The sequence below is a fragment of the Oncorhynchus mykiss genome, chromosome 16 (assembly GCF_057628025.1).
Source record: "Oncorhynchus mykiss isolate SJ-2025 chromosome 16, ASM5762802v1, whole genome shotgun sequence".
Classification (NCBI taxonomy): domain Eukaryota; kingdom Metazoa; phylum Chordata; class Actinopteri; order Salmoniformes; family Salmonidae; genus Oncorhynchus; species Oncorhynchus mykiss.
This window is the reverse complement of record NC_143037.1, coordinates 57,715,853-57,735,374: the sequence shown is the minus strand read 5'-3', so window position 1 is coordinate 57,735,374 and position 19,522 is coordinate 57,715,853. Positions and strand designations below refer to the sequence as shown.

Below are 19,522 nucleotides of genomic sequence, written 5' to 3'. Positions count from 1 at the left end.
TCCAAATCGACATTGGAGGTAGTTTATGGTAGAGAAATGAACATTTTCTGGCAACAGCTCTGGTGGATATTGCACGCTCCCTCAAAACTTGACATCTGTGACATTGTTGTGTGACAAACCTGCACATTTTAGAGTGGCCTTTTATTGTCCCCAGCACAAGGTGCACCTGTTAATGATTATGCTGTAATCAGTTTTTGGATACTCCATCCACCTTATCTTGGCAAAGGAGAAATGCTCACTAACAGAGATGAAAAAAAATTGTGCACAAAATTAGAGAAATAAGCCCTTTCTAGGATCTTTTATTTCAGCTCATGAAACACAGGACCAACATGTTGCATTTATATTTTTGTTCAGTTTACATGTATAGATTATATGCACAACCAACCAGCATAAAAATATACATGAAAACACCCAAACTTACATTCCTTGTCCTCTTCCCATATCTGAAGTCTGTAAACAGAACTTCCTTTAAAAAATCAATGTACTGTTCTCCCACTTTCAATAAATTAGAAAATAAAATACTGTACATGACCAGAAATGGTTAAGATATTCTTCCGAAAATATTAATAAAAAGATACAATAAACCACCTTTCTGTTTGATTTTCAGGCGTCCCGTAGGTGTCATGATTTTATTATGTAGTGTTAAATTACAAATAAAAAAAACATGCACGCACACGAGTTTGCATTGTCTGCAAAGTCCCTGGTTTGGCAGCAGCCATTGTGTCCTGTGAGATGAGTTTGGGCAAGGGGCCTATTCAAGAGGGTGTAAAGTTACAGAACATTCCTATAGAAATGTACTGTGTAGAACAGATAGGATTGTTTGTCATTTGGAAAAGGAAATCATGTCAGCTCTATTCATTACATTTCTATCTGCAACGTTACAAACATTTCGCTTCAATAAATATACCCCAGTATTCTTCTCCTCAGGGTCTCCATCCTATGGGGCCAAGGCACGTTCCATCAATTCCTCTCCTCCAATCCTCTCTTTCATTCCTCACATCACATCTGCTCTCTTGTCCCTCACTTTGTTCCTTAGTTTAGTCCTGGCTTTGAAGGCCGCTGAGTTGAACAGATGCTGTGAGGGAAATAAAATCAACAGGTTCGATTTACACCATTCAAAATGAAGAATACCAATATGGAGGACAGGTTTCTATTGGGTCCTGTAAAGACTAGGCAAACCCATAACATGTCATAGTACCTGCTAAAGAAGCTAATGGGCAGGTACATTTTGTTTAACCGACATATATTTCATTAGACAGTGGAGATCTCACATGATATGTGTGTGGTTGTTGAACAGTATTTTCTGGTTTTAGGGCAGTGGTTATGGTTTCAGGGCAGTGGTAATCTGCTGGTGGGTTTACAGACATTTTAAAGTTCATAGGACGTGGGGTCACCTTCTCGAAACGGGAGATCTTGCTGGCTTTGACGGAGGAGTCCAGAATCAGAGGGGGTCCCAGGCCAAAGATATCCCTCAGCAACGGATTAAACTACATAGACAAGACCAGGCACACCCTTAAATATCATAGAATGACAAGCTGACTATTAGCAATTACTAAATGATACATGAGAAAGCATAGGCAAACAAGCATCAAAACCCTTTCAGACATTTGATTAGAACATTGTTGAGATACCAGATATCTCTGCTGTAAAAAAGTACATTTACCTCACAAACACTTCTAGACCTAGAATTTGTCCTAACCTGAAGGTGGTGTCTCACTCCAGACTCCAGCACCTCTTTGAAGGCATCGTAGACCCTCCTGCGCATCCAGCTGTCAATGTAGATGCCCTCCACACCAAAGCGGATCTTCTCTTCTGTGAAGTCCTCATTCTGCACAGGCGGGGGAGAGAATATTTCAATATTAAAATCAACATTATATAGTTATTTATGTCTCACACTGACCTATGGTCTCCAGTTAGAGAGACTGGTCTGGGGTGAATTTTAAACCCATTAAGCACCGTTAGAAGTGTATGTGGAGGGACGGGTGGTTCCTCACCTCTATGTAGTGCAGCACCTCTCTGAATATGGAGCGCTGTTTCCTCCTGTCGTTCTTGGCACGGTGTTTGTTCCCGTCAGTGGCCAGACCTTTCAGGCACTCACACAGCATGTCGCTGTCTTCAAATTCCTACAGAGAAAAACACAAGGATAAGGAGGGATATTTCCTCACTTCCTCTCCATGGGATCTACATTGGATCCATATTGTGTTATAGCCTGTGTGAATAAGACCAGGGACTGTATTCACAAAGTGTCTCAGAATAAGACTGCTGATCTAGGATCAGGTCCTCAATGTCTAATCTTATTCATTGTGATCTAAAAGGCTAAACCTACAGCCCCTGGTTGGTCACGAGGCAGAACATACCCTGTCTATATCTCTTCCCAGTTCAACCAGCAGGGCGATGGTTTCCCCCACAGCTATCCTGTAGTTCACATCGCTGCTCTCCAGGCAGGCCTGTAGCTTGAGTAGATGTCTGAGCACAATAGGAGACAAAGGAAGTGAGATGAGCAAACCAACAGGTTAAATTCACTTTTTATTTAAGGTGCCATCTTGCTGTTTTTCCCCTCATTGGCAAGATCCTGTCTGTATGTGAAATAGCAGCCTATTCCCCATTTATTCCACCAATTTGTCCAAATGTACTGCACCACTGTAGTACACGGGGAATGGTGTCATTTAAGACGCTGCCCTGTTCTGTGTGTTTTCCTCACATGTCTAGCAGCACAGTGAGGCGGGAGGCGGGGCAGAGGGTGACGAGTAGAGCCCAGGCGTGCAGGGCGGCGCTGTGGAGCCCAGGGGTACCGGCCTTGGGGGTGGGCAGGGTGCCCTCAAAGTTGGGGTACGACGTGGTGAACACACTTTCCAGGTGACTCATGGATTTGACCAAGTCCTGCCAGAGCGAGAGAGAGCGATTAAGACAGACAGTGAAGGAGAAACATTAAATTAAGTACGCGATTTGCCATATTACGTTTCTATTCCAGCTACAGAGAAATAGAATGAAAAGGATTTCTAGAGATTCTCACCTCTCCATCTTCCGCAGCAGAAACATAGCAGCACATACCCAGAGCACTGGCACACTGACAGGGAAACAAAGAGGGAACACTTCAACTCTGAGTGGGCTTATAAGAATACATGCACTTTCAGTGGAAAACTGCAGTCGACAGCAGGACTGTGGTGAAGGCCAATGGTGACACTCACGCTCTGGCGGGCGGCCACACTGGCACAGCCGTCAATCATGATGGCGCTGAGGACGGGTCGAAGGATCTTGAAGCCCTCCTCGCTCTCGTCCCCCCCGCCCAGCTGCACACACAGCTGGGCACACACTGTGGCCGCTGCAGCCTGCTCCTCTCCACCACCTGAGAGGAGAATGGAGAGAATGATGGACAGAAAGAGGGAGAAAAAGGGTCAAGGGTAAGAAACCTTTTACAATCATTAAGGTCAACAAGAGAAGTCAGGCTATTGCAGGACTTTGTCAAGAAAAACTCTGAATTCATAGAGCTTAAATTCAGGTATACTTGAAGACGATCCACTGGATCAGCAATGTTTATTTTCCAGCCAAATAAAGGCATGGTAGACCAAACAGTGTGTGCGGGTCAAATTCATCTCCTTGGCCTAGCACCACCTAAAGTAACCTGCGTTTGACTAGATTGAGTAGGTAAATTCAGCCTCTAGCTTCCTCCCTCCACCATCATCACAGACAGTCGCACGGTGTCAGTCTCACCCTTGCGCAGGCTCCTCTCCAGGCAGTCGCTGATGGTGAGGCGTCTCTCTGTCAGGAAGTCACAGAGCAGCCTGGATGAGAAGGCCCCTCTCAGAGACTCCAGGGCTGCCAGGCGTGTCTTTGCACTGCGAGGGACAGGAGGAAGGGGCACGTCAGTATGTCTCCACACAGCTCTGCCTAACGCTGTAGTTATATGAGAGGACACCTCTTACACCACACCATTATGTTGAAGCTGATCTTATGTTCCTCATGTCCATTTACCCAAGTACTAGCAACGTTGGTGGCTTTAGTTCTGAGAAGTTAGGTGTACAGTAAGTCCCTCTGTAAAAACATTTTAAATCCTGCGAGACCCACCTCTTGTCCATCAGGTTGTCTATGCATTGTTTCAGCTTGTCCTCGGTCTCTTCCTGGGCAGTCTGTTCATCTAGTGGCTCACCTGCTCCTGTGGTGGACACAGAGGAAACGACAGGTAAGCGCCAAAACAAAGAGCTTATATCAACTGCATGACGCTTCTTTGGATGATGCACCTGTGTTTAGTGGTGTGAGAGCACATGAATGTTGACTTAGCTTGTGTGTGTGTGTGTGTGTGTACCCACCTGGGCTGTCGTCCAGCACCGAGGCGTTCTCGCTGGCACTGCTGTAGTGACTGAGCACATCAGATGCCAGGTCATCATCACTGGCACCAGACCCACCCTTCACCCCATTCCTCCCCCCTATGAGAGAGAACGGAGGATAGAAAGAACAAGGAGAGTGGAGGATAGTAGGTGAGAGCAAGAGAAAAAGGGAAAGAGATGCAGAGAGATAGGAGTGTGAGTTTGAGGTGAACGTGGTCTCTGTCAGTGGCTCACTCAGCTGTCTGTCTCTGTCAGTAATGACATCCGAGGACCCTTGTAGAGACCAAAGTCTATTCTCTCCCCAGTGCTGACACACACGGGCACGTCACATGCAGCTAAACTGGGAAGGCTGGTTGCGGGCGGCCGCTGCCTGAAGTGTTAATCCCTCAGACACAGCCGAGCCAACTGACTGACACTGCCCCTAGTACAGCTACCAGACTGTGGCCCTATCCTGACAGATGGCAGAGACAGTGAGGATATCGTCACACATGGCCACACTGCCTTACTCCAGTGATCAAGACCTAGCATACCTAGGCTCAAAGGAATTCATCCTTCAAGACAGACCTTTCTTAGTTTATCAGTGAAGTTGGATCCCCAGGTTGAACCGCAAAAATCAGCCTGCCCAGCCCCAGCAGAGAGCTTTACTGGGGGAAAGTTCACCGGGATGACAGACCTGATGCAGGGAATCAAGCTGTAAAATCACCTCCCTGTTGAATGGCTCTAGGGCTGGGGGAAGCCTGACCAGGCTCCACATTGTCATTTACTATGACGTCCTAGAATACACTGCATGACCAAAAGTACTGTATCAACAATGGCCTCCAGGAAGCATGTCCATTCATTTAGTGTCATCAAAGCAAAGGGTGGCTACTTTGAAGAACCTCAAATATAAAATATATTTTGATTTGTTGAACTTGTTTGGTTACTACATGATTCCATGTGTTATTTTATAGTTTTGATGTCTCCGCTATTATTCTACAATGTAGAAAATAGTCAAAATAAAGAAAAACCCTTTAATGAGTAGGTGTCCAAACTTTTGACTGGTACTGTAATTCATTCCCATAAGTCACCTTCTCTGTCTCTAGTGATCATACTGTACCGAGTGGGCCCTTATCAGTCACGTGACTTACTGGTACTCAACCTTGAACCTCAGGCAGAGTGTTCACAGCCAGCACTATGCACGTGTCAGCCTATGGCAATCACTCAAGCTTTCCACAAGTGTCTGCACCTCAGTCATGACAAGGGGAGGCGCTTGAGTGTGTGACAGGGCTTTTCTTTTCCAGACACAGCCAGTGAGATGAAGGGGCTTCCTGTCCCCACAAGTCTCAAAACTTAGTCTTGGCCAATTGGGTCTTTAACTGAGCTTTTCAAAACATAAGCAACTTCCCTGCTGCCTAAGCTCGAAACCACAGATAAGAAAAACAAACACACGGTGTAAGAGATGGGAAAGCTGACGAATGGTAATGCCATGGTTTATGCAGCATTCTGAATGAAGCCTCTATGAGAGGAGTTAGGTCAGTGAGTTGGCCAACATGTGCAGAGGGGACAGTGGAGCTGGGGGTATCCAAGATGTGGATACAGTGTTCGTAGGACAGAGAGGGAGAGAGAAGGCTGAGAACCCTGGGACCAGCCGGAGTGACATGAGGCAGGGTAAAACATATGGCAAGGAACTCCCGAGGACATTGTTTGGAATATTCAAACCTAGCTACTACACCTGTAAAGTCATGAGCCATGCAATATCATATGAACTGTAACAATGACGAACGGTAAAGATGAGTTAGTCAAGTGGGTGGAGAAGTACTGGGATGTGATGGTCAAGTGGGAATAGTTAACAGATGGCCATGGGCGTCCAATTAGTCCAGGTGATGTAGGGACACATTAGTACGTGGGTCCAGGTTACATGAACGGTGAATAAGATTTGAAGCAGGCCAGGGGTTGGAGTCCTGCTGTGTTACCTTTGAGAGACAGGGCCCTTGGCCAACAGATACAACTGTATAACCCCCTGTCTGTGACAGCCTGTTAAGGGGTTCAGGTGCAGGGAGAAGGGATGAAAGGTTGGCCATGGATGGAGGAAGAGACTATTAGAGAGTAAACCTCCTCTCCTTCTTCATGTTGCTCTCAGCAGTGCAGCTCTTGCTTTCACCAGACACTTCTCTGTGTAACCTGTCCTGTTTGATCATTCTCATCAATTGAACAGCAATAAGATGAATTCTACCATCTTTACTACTGGTCACATGGAGATATCTAATATAGATTACTCCGTGGTTGTTATAAACATGGATTTTACTTGGAGATAGCTAGCTAAAGTATTCCAGTTGAGCAAACATTCATTAGAATGTCATTTTACCGTTTCTACCACTATGCTGACAATTGACCGGGGGCAGAGCTCCCTGCCAGCCTAGGGACTAGGGCTGGGCGATAGATCAAATCAATTCTACTTTGTTTGAACGCAATGTTCCAAATGCCAGTACTGCAAGAATCAAGGTTTAATTTGTTTGTTTATATGAGCATTTGTCTTTTTGGTCTCGTCTCTTTCGCTCCTTCTGTGCAACTTCCCAGTCGCACACACCAAGGCCCTCGCCTTGCCACTCACAACAAAGATGGAAGATCACTTCTTCCTCTCTGACAGAAAGCAGTTTCAACTAGCTATTTGCATTTGAGGTTTGGTCCAACAGAATCGGTCATATGGACGCAGAAACACATGGAGACATTGTCCTAAAGGCCTTAACCTTTCTATCCATACCATTTGTACCAACTGACCCTACTAAAATATGGAATATCAATGAACATGGTGGAAAACTAATCATCAGTTTCATTTGCGCACGGCCTTGGAGTGTCACGTACCGTATTTTAGCCAGACCTACGGGCTAGCTGTCTAGTTTGTGTTTTATGAATGTGCAATGAGCATAAAAACATTCCTTTATATATGGGCAGAAGTTCCTTAGGATCCGTAATTTGAATGTTTCTACCACTATGCTGACATTTGGCCACCTGCACACGTGGCAAAAAGTCTCAGCATTCAGCAATGACAGTCTCATTCTGAGAAAGAAAAGCATCTTATTCAGGAAGGACACTTGATTTCAACATTAAACAAGGGCGGACAACTAAGTTTACACATGTAACCACGGTTATGTGAGCTATTGGATCACTCCAATATGGTAGCCTTCCGAGGTGCCGAGAAAGAATATGAGATTAGTCCGGTGTACCGGGTAGTTCTGCGACTGACCACCTTAAATAGCTGCCGCCACACTACTTCCACCTCGTGTCCTTTGAGGAGCCGTAGATCACAGAGAAGATTGGAGAGATCCAATAGCTCACATAACCGTGGTTACATAAGTAACCTTTGATATGTAGCACTATATTGGATCACGCCAATATGGTATCACAATACCAGATTCAAATCGGTGAACTAGGTAAGGGACAGACAGAGAGCAAAGTCCCGTAGGACTGAGCTCAGGGCTATGTCCCTCCGTTCCCACTCAGGGTTTGGGCAAAACCCACCACAGCAGTCCCGACCTCATTTGCGGGGGCAACAATGACTCGATGTACCTAGAAACAGGTGCTAGACGATGCGCAACTGGCAGAGGCGCAAATGTAATTGAGAGGAACTCCTCAAAGCAGTGCCCACGATATACCTACTCCTCTAGTAGGTATGAGTAGAGTGCCTTGCGAAAGTATTCGGCCCCCTTGAACTTTGCGACCTTTTGCCACATTTCAGGCTTCAAACATACAGTTTTATATCTTTATTTTTTTTGTGAAGAATCAACAACAAGTGGGACACAATCATGAAGTGGAACGACATTTATTGGATATTTCAAACTTTTTTAACAAATCAAAAACTGAAAAATTGGGCGTGTAAAATTATTCAGCCCCCTTAAGTTAATACTTTGTAGCGCCACCTTTTGCTGCGATTACAGCTGTAAGTCGCTTGGGGTATGTCTCTATCAATTTTGCACATCGAGAGACTGACATTTTTTCCCAATCTTCCTTGCAAAACAGCTCGAGCTCAGTGAGGTTGGATGGAGAGCATTTGTGAACAGCAGTTTTCAGTTCTTTCCACAGATTCTCGATTGGATTCAGGTCTGGACTTTGACTTGGCCATTCTAACACCTGGATATGTTTATTTTTAACCATTCCATTGTAGATTTTGCTTTATGTTTTGGATCATTGTCTTGTTGGAAGACAAATCTCCGTCCCAGTCTCAGGTCTTTTGCAGACTCCATCAGGTTTTCTTCCAGAATGGTCCTGTATTTGGCTCCATCCATCTTCCCATCAATTTTAACCATCTTCCCTGTCCCTGCTGAAGAAAAGCAGGCCCAAACCATGATGCTGCCACCACCATGTTTGACAGTGGGGATGGTGTGTTCAGCTGTGTTGCTTTTACGCCAAACATAACGTTTTGCATTGTTGCCAAAAAGTTCCATTTTTGGTTTCATCTGACCAGAGCACCTTCTTCCACATGTTTGGTGTGTCTCCCAGGTGGCTTGTGGCAAACTTTAAACAACACTTTTTATGGATATCTTTAAGAAATGGCTTTCTTCTTGCCACTCTTCCATAAAAGGCCAGATTTGTGCAATATACGACTGATTGTTGTCCTATGGACAGAGTCTCCCACCTCAGCTGTAGATCTCTGCAGTTCATCCAGAGTGATCATGGGCCTCTTGGCTGCATCTCTGATCAGTCTTCTCCTTGTATGAGCTGAAAGTTTAGAGGGACGGCCAGGTCTTGGTAGATTTGCAGTGGTCTGAGACTCCTTCCATTTCAATATTATCGCTTGCACAGTGCTCCTTGGGATGTTTAAAGCTTGGGAAATCTTTTTGTATCCAAATCCGGCTTTAAACTTCTTCACAACAGTATCTCGGACCTGCCTGGTGTGTTCCTTGTTCTTCATGATGCTCTCTGCGCTTTTAACGGACCTCTGAGACTATCACAGTGCAGGTGCATTTACACGGAGACTTGATTACACACAGGTAGATTGTATTTATCATCATTAGTCATTTAGGTCAACATTGGATCATTCAGAGATCCTCACTGAACTTCTGGAGAGAGTTTGCTGCACTGAAAGTAAAGGGGCTGAATAATTTTGCACGTCCAATTTTTCAGTTTTTGATTTGTTAAAAGTTTGAAATATCCAATAAATGTCGTTCCACTTCATGATTGTGTCCCACTTGTTGTTGATTCTTCACAAAAAAATACAGTTTTATATCTTTATGTTTGAAGCCTGAAATGTGGCAAAAGGTCGCAAAGTTCAAGGGGGCCGAACACTTTCGCAAGGCACTGTATATACCTACAGCTGATATGCTGTAGTAAGTGTAAATGTCCACAATCCAATGTGAGTCTTTGTATCGATAGGCTCTGGCCAAGAACTCTCACCATAGCAAACTAATAGCCGATCAGACTGTCGTATTGCCAGCCACTGTGTAATGTAAGTGGGCACAGCACACATGGGGGGGAATAACACCCAGCTCATCCGAAGGAGGAGCATATGCGGACAAACGTAAGGGTCAGTTCGCATCTGTCAAACAGGACCTTCGGCAAGAATGAGAGGTTAAGACGGAGGGTGACAGTCCTCGTCTGGACCCATTCATAAACACATTCAGCGCACACTGAAAAATCATGAAGTTCGCTCACCCTCTTAGTTGAGGTAATAGCCAACAGGAATGCCACCTTCATCGATAGATGCTTCAAAGTCCTTGACTTTAGGGGCTCAACAAGCACTGACAGCACCACGTTAACGTTCCAGTTTGGCACCGAGTGGGCCATTGCTGGACACAGACGTCAAGCTCCATAAATTTGGAGCGCAATGAACTTCGTCGTGGCATGCCGAGATAACGGCTATACTCTCAATGTGGAATGTCCCTCGGCCTGCATTGAGCAGTGACTAAAACCATTTGCACATATGGCTCTCACACCAGGTACAGAATATGCCCCACCACATTTGATATGACGCATTGGTGGAAGAAACCATGGCGCTCCGCACTGTGTTCACCACATTGTCCTAAAGGCCTAGACAGGTCCACTAACGAACGCCTCAGAGGCCAAGCCCGAAGATGGAGGCGGTGCAGATCCAAATTCCAACAGTTTAAGGCAATATTGTAGTTCCCAAGGTATGTCCAACCTGATTAGCCAATGGGCTTTCATGATTTTGCAGGAAAATCTCTGTCGTGGATGATGTTGGCTTTCGCCGACTGATCGAGCCCCGGTACACACTATTTTTCAGATGTTGCACTACCAGAGTTACACAGTATTGTTGAAATGCACATGTATGAGCTACTTGCTATGGGCGTCACTGATATTAGCTTCACGACTGACATTTAGACCAGCGATGTCAGCCCCATGAGCATGCGGAGTCTGACAGCACAGTGGTTCGACAAGGATTTTGTACTGAAGAAAGCCATACTGTATGCTCAAGAATGTGCTGGTTATCATACCGCTGCTGCTACAAAAGTACTCAAGGTTGTGAACATGCGATTTGGTGGCATGCTATCTGAGCCTCTTTACTGTGTCGCCACAATGCTCGATGCTAGGTAAAAGGACCACTACTTCGATGCAGACAATAAACAGGGTTTACGTTAGGGCTGGGCGGTATACCGTATTTTACTATATACACCGGTATTTATGCACAGACCAGTTTGGGTTTTTACTTTACCTTCTATAACGGTATTTGTATGTTTGGTTTGTTGAATGTGATACGTCCATTTTTATAGTTTACTCCGCTACTTAAGTCAACCCTCTCTGCTCTCTCCCTCTCCATGCCGCTTTCCACAGAGATGTAGTCCCACCCCATTACTCAAGGAGCGCATTTGTTGTTGCTTGACCACGAGACACTTTCGTTCAGTCTGCATGGTCAATGCAGCACATGCAACAATGTTGATGACAATGTTGTTGTTTCCACTTTGATCTTAATATAAATCCACAAGCGTTCTATAATTACAATATTAGTTTGTGTTTCTTACATCTGCAAACAGCTAGTTTGTATTTTCTTAGCATGTCAAGCTAAATCGTGTTAGCCACTAATGATAATTGCTAGTTAGCTGGCTAGCTAATAAAAGTACTGAGTCAGAGAAAACGTAGCTAGCTAATACATGCATGTTGTTTGTGCAACAGTATCTACTAAATCAAAAAGGAATAGGTGAAGCATGAATATGTTGGCTACATGAAGAAACATTTAATGTAGCCAAAGATTATATGATCCGCTAGGAAACACTGAACATCACTTTGGTTCCTACCCTGTCACTAACTCGTCCATGGCATTTTCATTCGTTGTCATGTCAAACACTGTATTCAAAGTGCCCAATATTATTTAGATTATAAATATAGAATTATAATAAACATTCTATTTCCATGATACCAAAAGTTCATCCAAGTGTTTTGATCTAAATCACAATTGCAACGTTTGGTTAAAAATAAGGCCTAGTATTTCTGCCCATATCGTGGCAGTGTTGAAATGATCCCAAATGAGCGAAGAAAATGCAGAAATTGATGGAAATGCAGGAAATTATTTTAGGTTGAAGTTGAACAATATAAAACACTCCGAATGGAGAAAGACCCATTGAAATAATATATATCTCCCCACCCTAGGGTCACACACTACTCATAAAGCAAATTTAGAACAAAAAAAAAAAACATAAAATAATGTCCCAAAAAAATACCATGAGATATATTTTGGCCATATCGCCCAGCCTTAGTTTACTTGAAATGTTACATACACAGCTGGACAAGATGGAAACGGACGTAGAGACGGTGCGCACCGAGGAACAGGCGCCACGGACAGACAGCTGAAACTTCACTGCTTGACATGTATGATGTAATCTTGGTTGAGAATGAAAAGACTGAACAAATGAACAATGAAACAGCACAGCAAGTAAGTGAAAGAAATGTTTTGATTATGTTTTACTGGTAATGGGAACATATGTAAATGCCAACAAAATAACTTTTTGGTCAGTTGGGTTTGGTGTCTGTGTAACCTTTATTTAACTAGGCAAGTCAGTTAAGAATAAATTCTTATTTACAATGACGGCCTACCCCAGACGACGCTGGGCCAATTCGCCGCCCTATGGGACTCCCAATCACGGCCGGATGTGATACAGCCTGGCTTCGACCCAAGGTCTGTAGTGACGCCTCTGGCACGGAGATGCAGTGCCTTAGACCGCTCGGGAGCCCCACGAAATGGGGGTAGAGCTGTCAAGGAGCCTTTTGGTCCTAGACTTGGCGCTCCGGTACAGCTTGCCGTGCGGTAGCAGAGAGAACAGTCTATGACTTGGGTGACTGGAGTCTTTGACGATCTGACCACTTCCGTATTGAGCGAGTCACTGGTACTTCCTGCTTTAGTTTTTGCTTGTAAGCAGGAATCAGGAGGATATAATTATGGTCAGATTTGCCAAATGGAGGGCGAGGGAGAGCTCTGTATGCGTCTCTGTGTGTGGAGTAAAGGTGGTCTAGAGTTTTTTTTCCCCCTCTGGTTTCACATGTGACATGCTGGTAGAAATGAGGTAAAACGGATTTAAGTTTGCCTGCATTAAAGTCCACGGCCACTAGGAGCGCTGCTTCTGGATGAGCATTTTCTTGTTTGCTTTTGGCCTTATGCAGCTGGTTGAGTGAGGCCTTAGTGCCAGCATCGGTTTGTGGTGGTAAATGGACAGCTACAAATAATATAGATGAGAACTCTTGGTAGACAGTGTGGTCTCCAGCTTATCATAAGGCTCTGAGCAATACCCAGAGACTTCTTTAATATTAGACAATGCGCACCAGTGAATGACATTCCACGTATAGCAGTAGTCAGATACTGTGACTCAGAGCAGGTAGGTGAGGAGCTGCTTTGTCCAAAACCCATGCATAGTAACACTAAAGGGGAAGATGTAGCAAAAGCCTTCACAGATCATTTTGAGGAGAGTGGTGTCGATATTAAAAACGTTCGCCATTACAACTGACAGTGCCCCCACTAATGGTAGGGAAACAAACTATTCGCAAAGCTGATTGAAGACTAGATTGGCCACCCTGTGTTTAAATTACACTGTCATTCACCAAGAGAATCTGTTCCAAGATTTCAAATTCCGATTTTAGGTACTGTGATAGCTTCTGTAGTTCAAATTGTGAATTTCCTTGTTGCTCACTTGTCTCTGACACAGCCAGTTTTGGTCACTGTTGCAAGAGATTGAACAAATCCACCAAGACTTGCCTCTTCACTGCAGTGTCAGTAGAGGGAAGTTTCTGGAACAGTTTGTGGAGTGTTTGGATAAGGTTAAAGCCGTTCTGGCTGAAAAGGGCCAAAACTACCCAGAGCTTGAGGATTGGCTTGTAAAACTGATGTGTTACACTGACGTCACAGGTTACCTCAATGAGCTCAACCTGCGCCTGCAGGATTCAGGCCAAACAGTGCTGGATGGGTTCCATGCATGGAAGGCATTCGTTGCCAAGCTAGAAGAAGTTTACTAGCGGGATATTCAAAGTGGAACATTCCGCTACTTCAAGCAACTCAAAAGGGCTGTCAACGCAATAGTCAGTACTGACGCCATCGGAGTGTACATGGGGGAGCTAAAGTCGGAGTTCTCTGTCAGATTTAAAGACTTCAAGGAACATGGCCCAATGTTTTATTTTTTGATCAAGCCAGACAACTTTGAGGAGAGCGACTTGGATCGGTCTGTGTTTCATTGGATGGGAACCAAGGACTTTGAAATGCAGCTGATCGAGCTCAAGGCATCCTCCCTTTGGTCATCAAAATTCATGGAGCTGCGCAAAGAACTGGAAGGGACAGAGCAATCAAGGGGCCTCCATTATCCAATGTTGGGAGAGCCTGCCAGTGAAATGACAGTCTGAAGAAGGTTGCATCTGTGCAATGCTTTCAGCATTCAAATCCACGTATCTATGCAAACTTTTCACACATTAAGTCAATACTGAGCCCCTCACGCTGCCGGCTGACCACTCAGAGGCCTGTGTGCAGCTCAGTCTCCTAATATAGCCCAGATATTACGCGGCTCAGCTATGGAAAGCAGGGACAAGGATCGCATTAAAAATCGGTAAGATGTGATCGGTAAGATGTGATTTTCAATACAAAATTATATAACCTTGTAATGTTCATGCCAGTAAATTTCAGCAATTAGTAATGTGAGAGTGTGTGTTGCAGGGGATATGGAATTAGACGGGGGAGACAAGAGACTGAGTAGGCTACGATTCTCAGCAGTAGTTATGGACATGATAACACATTATGTTTAGGGTTGTTGTTAGGCCTAACAGTCGTCTGTCTTTTTTATTGAACCTTGTATTTTTAAATAAATGTTAGTTTTTTTAATCACATATTATTTGGCCTTTGTAGTTCTGTAGCCTATATTGAAATGTGACTTCCACAAAAATGAATGGAGGAGCAATTTAAAACACATGATTTATTATTAACAAAGATGTATAAATCATATTTCCAAATGTTCTAACAACATTTCCATATAAACAATCAAAATGTCTGATAAATGCAATTGAAAACAGTGAAGTGTCTCACCACAATGAAATCTGGATTCTATCTTGATAAAACTCAAACGAATATTGTCCATCATTCAAAAACATAAATAAAACCAACATTTAGACAGCTTTACAAAATATACATAAAACCACTAACACAGGCCATCAAGTCACAATAAAGCACACTTCAAAATTAAAATGACCATTGCTTTAAATCTGCTAACCACAACTGCATGTCAGACAAATACACATAACGCAATGGAATAATAAGCACAAAAGGAAAAACTTACAAACCCGACAAATCAATGGCAAAAATCAGGAAGTAGAATACAAAGATCTATAGATGCGTTTTAAAAAGGAGCGAAGACAGCGGCCTTGGTATGGCATCGCTCATCTGATGTAGCTCGGCCTATAGTGGAGCTCCGTGGTGCTAATGGACAGCACCTTGGTGTGGCATCGCTCATCTGATGTAGCTCGGTCTATAGTGGAGCTCCATGGTGCTAATGGACAGCGCCTTGGTGTGGCATCGCTCATCTGATGTAGCTCGGTCTATAGTGGAGCTCCGTGGTGCTAATGGACAGCACCTTGGTGTGGCATCGCTCATCTGATGTAGCTAGGCCTATAGTGGAGCTCCGTGGTGCTAATGGACAGCACCTTGGTGTGGCATCGCTCATCTGATGTAGCTAGGCCTACAGTGGAGCTCCGTGGTGCTAATGGACAGCACCTTTGTGTGGCATTGCTCATCTGATGTAGCTCGGCCTATAGTGGAGCTCCGTGGTGCTAATGGACAGCGCCTTGGTGTGGCTTCGCTCATCTGATGTAGCTCGGCCTATAGTGGAGCTCCGTGGTGCTAATGGACAGCGCCTTGGTGTGGTATTGCTCATCTGATGTAGCTCGGCCTATGGTGGTGCTCCGTGGTGCTAATGAACAGCGCCTTGGTGTGGCATCGCTCATCTGATGTAGCTGGGCCTATAGTGGAGCTCCGTGGTGCTAATGGACAGCGCCTCTAAGTTAACAGATGCGGTAGTATGTTTTACCATCTTGGTGTGCTGTAGCCCAGGAGTGCTGCAACTTGACTAACAAAGACAGCTATAGGCTACGAGAGTATTAAGTTATTTTTAAATAAAGAGGTGAGTCTACTTACGAGTGCTTGATATGTTTCGTTCAGTTATGGAATTCTTCTGTTTGTGGGCAATTAAACATTCAATACACAATTAGCTGTAATGCACATATGAACATCCTAACTGACACGCAGATCGTTAGAAATGGTAGGATAAATTGTAAATTGGCACTCAACAGAAAAAAGGTTGCCAACCCGTGGTGTAGACTCCAGGCCCCCATCCGGTGGGACTGGGCCCACGGCAAGAGCTCCCAAGCCATTGGATCAGGAAATGTTGTCCTACCAGATAGGGCTGGAACTGTTGAAGAGCCAGGCGAACCACCCTGAGCTCCAGCACATTGATGTCAGCCTACTCATTGATAGCCTCTAATTTAGTGAATGTACGAGCCATTGCAGGCCAAGAAACAGAGATACAGTATTGCGATATAGGCCTACATCTTTTGTTTACCGATACATGGTTCTGACTGTACTGCCTGGTGGCCCACCTGCCTACCAGTGACCCTGCATTTTCTTGCTCTTTCAACTACTCATCTCCTCCATTGCAAAATACTGAATCTTAGTGGTAGTAGGAATCGAAGCTCGGGTCGAAGGGCAAAGAATCAACTCCCCACCACAAATCACAGGCACATGCCATTAGGTCTCTTTTTCAGACTAACACCAGCCTTGCTAGGAATACTCCCAGTGCACAAGCTACTATGTTAGAGCTATGTGGCAATGTCACTTTGAATGCGTTTGCTTTTCATGTATTGTGTAATTGATGTGTATTTAGATAGTTATGTATACTGCAATTGTTGTTTATTGATGTATGACAGGTCACTGTAAATAAGAATGTGTCCTCAATCGACTTAACTGCATAAATAATGATGAAATAAAATGATCAAGTGGTCAATTATAACAAGCAAAGTTAGCTAGCTAAGGCAAAATTGCTTGCAAATAAATCTAGCTAGCTAGCTAACGTACTGAGCAAGATAAACAAATTGTCTAGCTCAGAATGCAAACAAAACACTGCATACTGTACAGATATATAGTGTGTTATAGCAGTTATATAAGGTGTTAGATAGCTAGCTATTATCAAACACCAGTTTGTCAAAGCATTGCTACAAATAATGGTCATTCTATGAGAAAGTAGCTAACTACTGTAGTGTAGCAACTTTGTTCCATATGGAACCGATCAATTCAGGCAGTTGCACAGCATTTATGCCAGCTTAGATTGTGATGCAAATAATATATATTAGCCCTTTGCTACACATAATCATATGTTAACAAATAAGACAGCAGTTAGCCAACTTACCCTTGTTTGAACTACGTTTCCCTTTTTTACTCCTTGGCATGTCGCCAATCAGGTTTCTTCACAAATTCACTTCCAAGTCTCAACAGGGCACCCCCGGAGCCGAAACTGAACAATTAATATTCAAGGCCTTGACAGTCTTTTGAAAACTACCTCGGAGGTCACGATGTATTCAAGATCTTAATTAGTGTGATGACACCATATATCAAAAACAAAAATAATTAACGTTAGCTAGACTCGATCCCCCACTTGTTTTTAGTGGCACCACGTTTCACCACCGCAGATGATGTGGAGTTGGCTTTACAAGTCGAGGAATTTGTTTTTCTTCATTACCTGTGATTGTCCCCGGGTAACCGATATCTAATGCCAGATTGAGATACAACATGTTTTTTAAAGTGTTTGGAATGGAGTATCGAGCACGTTGCTGTTCCAAATTCACACATCTTCTTCTTTGGTATAAAGGCGTTCCACAAGCAAACGTTTAAGGTGTATGCCGCCACCTATTGCACTGGAGTGTGCGATCAATCATGGTTTGCCTAATTCTGTACTAAGAAAAAACAAATCCCATTAACTTCTATCAAACCCTCCCCAAAAACTCCATCCCTCTTCAAACTTTCTCTATCATGCTCAGACAATCTAACTATAGGATTAAGCAGCATTTAAAAATCATGTCAACAGAAACATATACTGTTATTCCTAATAACTGTTGCCGTATCCACAATCATTTTCAACCTGACATTTCTGCTTTTCACAATCCGAGTCGTGTTGATAACCTTCCCAAAGTCAATTTTATTTACCAACAAAGTGTCCTTTGACACAGCACATTTATGGGAGCAATAATTCTGAAAAGGCCTCGAAACCATGTCAGGAACACTGGGCTATAATAAGAAGGTCGACCAGTAAAAGCACCAGTTCTAACAAATCCACCATCTTCTCCTGGGTAAGTGGTAACTGCTTTCAGACCCACCTCTTATTAGATATATTAGGCAAAGCTGTGTTTTGTAGTCATATGATGATTCTCATTTAAGTGCCCAAAGCATGAATTCGTCTTCGACTAAACTACAGTATCCATAATACCCCAAAACAAATCAGCTGTTGGGGTCGTCCGGCAATTTTATTTTTTTGTCAAACGAGCCAAATGCAACCGGTGTGAATTTTACTGTGAAACGCTTACTTATGAGTCCTTTCGCAACGATGCAGAGTAAAAAATTAAGAAAAATTGTCCAATCAAATTGTATTTTTCACACGCTTTGTAAACAGAAGGTGTAATCTAACAGTGAAATGCTTACTTACGGATCCTTTTCCAACAACGCAGAGTTCAAGATAAAGATACAAAGATAAAGTAAAAATAGAAATAGTGACATGAGGAATAAATACACAGTGAATAACAATAACAAGTAAAAAATAACATGGCTAAATATAGGGAGTACCATACCAAGTCCACTTGCTGGGGTATGGGGTAATTGATGTAGCTATGTACATATAGCTAAAGGTAAAGTGACTTGGCAATAAGATAGATAATAGACTGAGCTGTCGCAGCAGCGCATGTGGTGGGCCCATGCCAAATGCCTGAAGGGGCACTATGTTGAGGGTCAGTGTGGCAGATGTGTTGTTACCTACCCTCACCACCTGAGGGCTGGCCCATCAGAAAGTCCAGGATCCAGTTGCAGAGGGAGGTGTTCAGTCCCAGGGTCCAGAGCTGGGTGATTAGCTTGGAGGGACTATGGCATTGAACGCTGACCTGTAGTCAATGAACAGCATTCTCACATAGGTATTTCTCTTGTCCAGGTGGGAGAGAGCAGTGTGGAGTGCAATAGAGATTGTGTCATCTGTGGATCTGTTGGGGCGGCATGGGAATTGGAGTGGGTCCAGGGTGTCTGGGATGATGGTGTTGATATGTGCCGTGACCAGGCTTTCAAAGAATTTCATGGTTACAGATGTGAGTGCTACAGGGCGATGGTCATTTAGGCAGGTTACCTTTGGGTTCTTAGAAACAGGTGGTCTGTTTGAAACATGTTGGGATTACAGACTGGGACAAGGAGATGTTGAAAATGAAGACGCTTGCCAGCTGGTCTACCTACACATGCTCTGAGAACACGCTCTAGTATGCAAGTGTTAACCTGTTACTCACATTGAACACGGAGAGCGAGATCACAGTCATACGGGACAGCAGGGGCTCTCATGCCTGGTTGAGTGTTGTTTGCCTCGAAGCGAGAATAGAAGGCAATCAGCTCATCTGGGAGGTTTGCGTCACTGGACAACTCACAGCTGGGTTTCCCTTTGTAATCTGTAATAGCCTGCAAATCCTGCCACATCCGACGAGAGTCTGAGCCAGTGTGGTAG

The 19,522-nt window shown here is 44.0% G+C and overlaps 1 protein-coding gene across 1 annotated transcript; it reads right to left on the bottom strand.

The window, feature by feature from the left end:
- Positions 1 to 270: 270 nt before the first annotated feature.
- Positions 271 to 17,698, bottom strand: ifrd2 (interferon-related developmental regulator 2). The gene is made up of 12 exons (XM_021566547.3): positions 17,183 to 17,698; positions 4,308 to 4,424; positions 4,066 to 4,153; positions 3,712 to 3,836; positions 3,189 to 3,346; positions 3,014 to 3,067; positions 2,702 to 2,880; positions 2,358 to 2,466; positions 1,995 to 2,123; positions 1,700 to 1,828; positions 1,395 to 1,487; positions 271 to 1,075 (listed from the first exon to the last, which is right to left on the bottom strand). Exons 1-12 carry the CDS (start codon positions 17,220 to 17,222, stop codon positions 995 to 997), a joined length of 1,302 nt encoding a protein of 433 aa, XP_021422222.1. The 5' UTR covers positions 17,223 to 17,698; the 3' UTR covers positions 271 to 994.
- Positions 17,699 to 19,522: the final 1,824 nt, after the last annotated feature.

Excerpts from the sequence above, each read along its gene's own strand:
- ifrd2 (XM_021566547.3), bottom strand. The coding sequence starts at position 17,222 with ATGCCAAGGAGTAAAAAAGGGAAACGTAGTTCAAACAAGG. Across the intron at positions 4,425-17,182 it reads GAAACGTAGTTCAAACAAGG|GGGGGAGGAATGGGGTGAAG; the intron begins GTAAGTTGGCTA and ends TCTCTCTCATAG. Across the intron at positions 2,467-2,701 it reads CTCACTGTGCTGCTAGACAT|ACATCTACTCAAGCTACAGG; the intron begins GTGAGGAAAACA and ends TATTGTGCTCAG.